At 47.0% G+C, this 2844-nt stretch overlaps 1 protein-coding gene across 1 annotated transcript in view; it reads left to right on the top strand.

Moving 5' to 3' along the window:
• Window positions 1-2520: 2520 nt before the first annotated feature.
• Window positions 2521-2844, top strand: part of CATIP (ciliogenesis associated TTC17 interacting protein) — a 7437-nt gene continuing 7113 nt past the window's right edge. The window contains exons 1-2 of the mRNA XM_006891943.1: window positions 2521-2545; window positions 2708-2803. Of these exons, the coding sequence (XP_006892005.1) occupies window positions 2521-2545; window positions 2708-2803 (121 nt within the window). The remainder of the gene's footprint in view (window positions 2546-2707; window positions 2804-2844) is intronic.

Below are 2844 nucleotides of genomic sequence, written 5' to 3'. Positions count from 1 at the left end.
TTCAATATGGACTGAGGCTCAGTGTCAAGAAGACAAAGATTCTCACCACAGGGCCAATTGGCAGCATCAGGATAGATGGTGAAGAGATTAAAATTGTTCACAGCTTTAGTCTGCTTGGCTCCACAGTCAACACTCTTGGCACCGACAGCCAGGAAATTAAAAGACGTATTGCCATGGGAAAGTCTGCTGTTAGGGACCTCTCCAAAGTGCTGAAGAGCAATGGCGTCTCTCTGGAGACTAAGGTGTACCAAAACAGGCCATAGTCTTTGCAATCACTTGTTATGCATCAGAGAGTTGGATAATGACTAGGGAGAATATAAGGAGAATTGATGCCTTTGAGCTGTGGTGCTGGAGAAGAGTATTGAATATACCATGGACTGCCAAGAAAACAAACAGATTCATCCTGAAGATGGTTAAAGTGGGCTGCTCCTTGGAGGCAAGGATTCTGGGGCTTCGTCTGACATACTTTGGACATGTTGTAAGGTGGAACCAGTCCTTGGAGAGGGACATCATGCTTGGGAAGGTGGAGGGACAGTGCAGGAGGGGATGACCCTGTATGAAGTGGATTGATTCAGTGACTGGGATAATCAGGATGGGTGTGTCAGAGACAGTGCGATTGGCACAGGACAGAGCAGAGTTTAGGGCTGTCGTACATAGGTCGCTATGAGTCACAACCGACTCGACAGCACATAACAACACTACTCTTGCAAAGCAGCTGATGGCTTCAAATCACATGCCTTTGGGATTACAGCGCAGCTGCACTAGACCACTAGGCCTAGGCCACTAGGCCACCAGAGCTGCCTGATCTACAAATAGTCTCTCAAATCTTGTTTTCCTTTGAGACAGATTTAGGAAGTTCATATTCCCTCCAACTTATATACTGGTTTTTGTGTTGTTATGTGCTGCCGAGTTGCCTGTGACTTATAGCAACCTTATGTACAACAGCTCTAAACCCTTCTCTATCCTGTGCTCTATCTCTTCACCTTCCATCATGATGCTGCCAATCGGCCCTGTGGTGAGAATCTTTGTTTTCTTGATGCTGAGCTTCAATCCATTTTGAAGGCTTCAGTCCTTGACCTTCTGCAGCAAGCACTTCAGGTCCTCCTCAGTTTCAGCAAGCAGGGTTATGTCATCTGCATAATGCAGATTGCTGATGAGTCTTCCTCCAATCCTGATGCCACATTTCTCCTCAAAGAGCCCAACCTCCCAGATAATTTGTTCTGCATATAGATTGAAAAGGTATGAAGACAGGATATAGCCTTGGCGTACATCCTTCTCAATTTTGAACCATGCCATGTTTCCTGGATCTTGGCTGAAAGCAGGGAATACCAGAGGAATGTCTATCTGTGTTTCATTAACTATGCAAAGGCATTTGACTATGTGGACCACAGCAAACTGTGGCTAACTCTCAAAAGAATAGGGATCCCAGAATATTTGACCGAGCTTATGAGAAAGCAATACTTGGAACTTATATATTGGTGGTGGTGGTGATGGTTGTTGTTGTTATGTGCCATCAAGTTGCCTGCGACTCATAGCGACCCTATGTACAATAACCCTAAACCTTGCCCTATCCTGTGTCAATCTTATTGTCTCCAACACACCTGTTCTCATTACCCCAGTGACTGAATCAATCTATCTTGTCGAGGTTCTTCCTCTCCTGCACTATCCCTCCACCCTTCCAAGCATGATGTCCCTCTCCAATGACTGGTCCCTCCTTGCAACATGTCCAAAGTATGTCAGACAAAGCTTCAGAATCCTTGCCTCCAAGGAGCAGCCTGGCTTCACTCTCTCCAGGACGAACTTGTTTGTTCTAGCAGTCCATGGTATATTCAATACTTTTCTCTAGCACCACAGCTCAAAGGTATCAACTCTCCTTCTATCATCCCTAGTCATTGTCCAGCTCTCTTACACATAGCAGCAATTGCAAAGACTATGGCCTGGGTCAGGTGCACCTTAGTCTTCAGACTGACACCATTGCTCTTCAGTACTTTGTAGAGCTCTCTGACAGCAGACTTTCTCAATGTAATTCATCTTTTAATTTCCTGGCTGCTGGTGCCAAGAGTGTTGATTTTAGAGCCAAGCAAACTGAAGCTGTCAACAATCTCAATAGATAGATAGATGGTGATCTATCACGATGCTGCCAATCGGCCCAGTGGTGAAAATCTTTGTTTCCTTAATGTTGAGCTTCAATCCATATTTAAGACTGTAGTCCTTGACTTTCTGCAGTAAAACTTGTAGAGATTCCTGTAAGGTAGTAGAGTCTGTGCCTTTGAGACTGTATCACGCTTCTAAAGTTATTCCAGTGACCTGTTTTATTTCCCTGCCCTTTAAGAATGTTAAATGCTCCCTCTGCTGGACAAGTCCACAGGCAGGACCTGAGTCTCAGAGCTCACAGATTCTCTATTGCTCCTGGGACAACTTCCTCCAAGGTCTGGGTGTTTGGTGAAGTGAGTTGGTGGCCCTTTAAGAGATGGTAGCTCTCAGTTGCTATAGCAACAGCTGGACACTCACTGGGCAGCCATGGCCTCCAAACTTCATTTCACAGGTAGGAAAGAGGGCTGCTGGGGCTGGGAAAGGGAGACCACTTCTGCATCCTAGTGCACTGGGCATGGGGGAGGGGCTTGGGGGAATCAGCTCCATGACTGGGGTGCCCCTGCTCTTGTCTCCAGGGCCTGCTGTCTTGGCGTTGTCTGTCTTCTCTCCACAGGCCTCAGAGACAAGGGCCAACAGCCTCCACCCCGGAAGGAGAGTCTGCCCCTCCCAGAGGCCAACGCTGAAGCCATTGAATTCCTCCAATCCTTAAGTGAATGTTTGGTGGCTGGGGCGGTGTGGGAGGGTGGGGGG

This window comes from Elephantulus edwardii, unplaced genomic scaffold (assembly GCF_000299155.1).
Source record: "Elephantulus edwardii isolate Elephantulus edwardi_28Jun2011 unplaced genomic scaffold, EleEdw1.0 scaffold00106, whole genome shotgun sequence".
Classification (NCBI taxonomy): Eukaryota; Metazoa; Chordata; class Mammalia; order Macroscelidea; family Macroscelididae; genus Elephantulus; species Elephantulus edwardii.
Note: the sequence above shows the minus strand (reverse complement) of the source record. Positions and strands in the feature narration are given on the sequence as shown.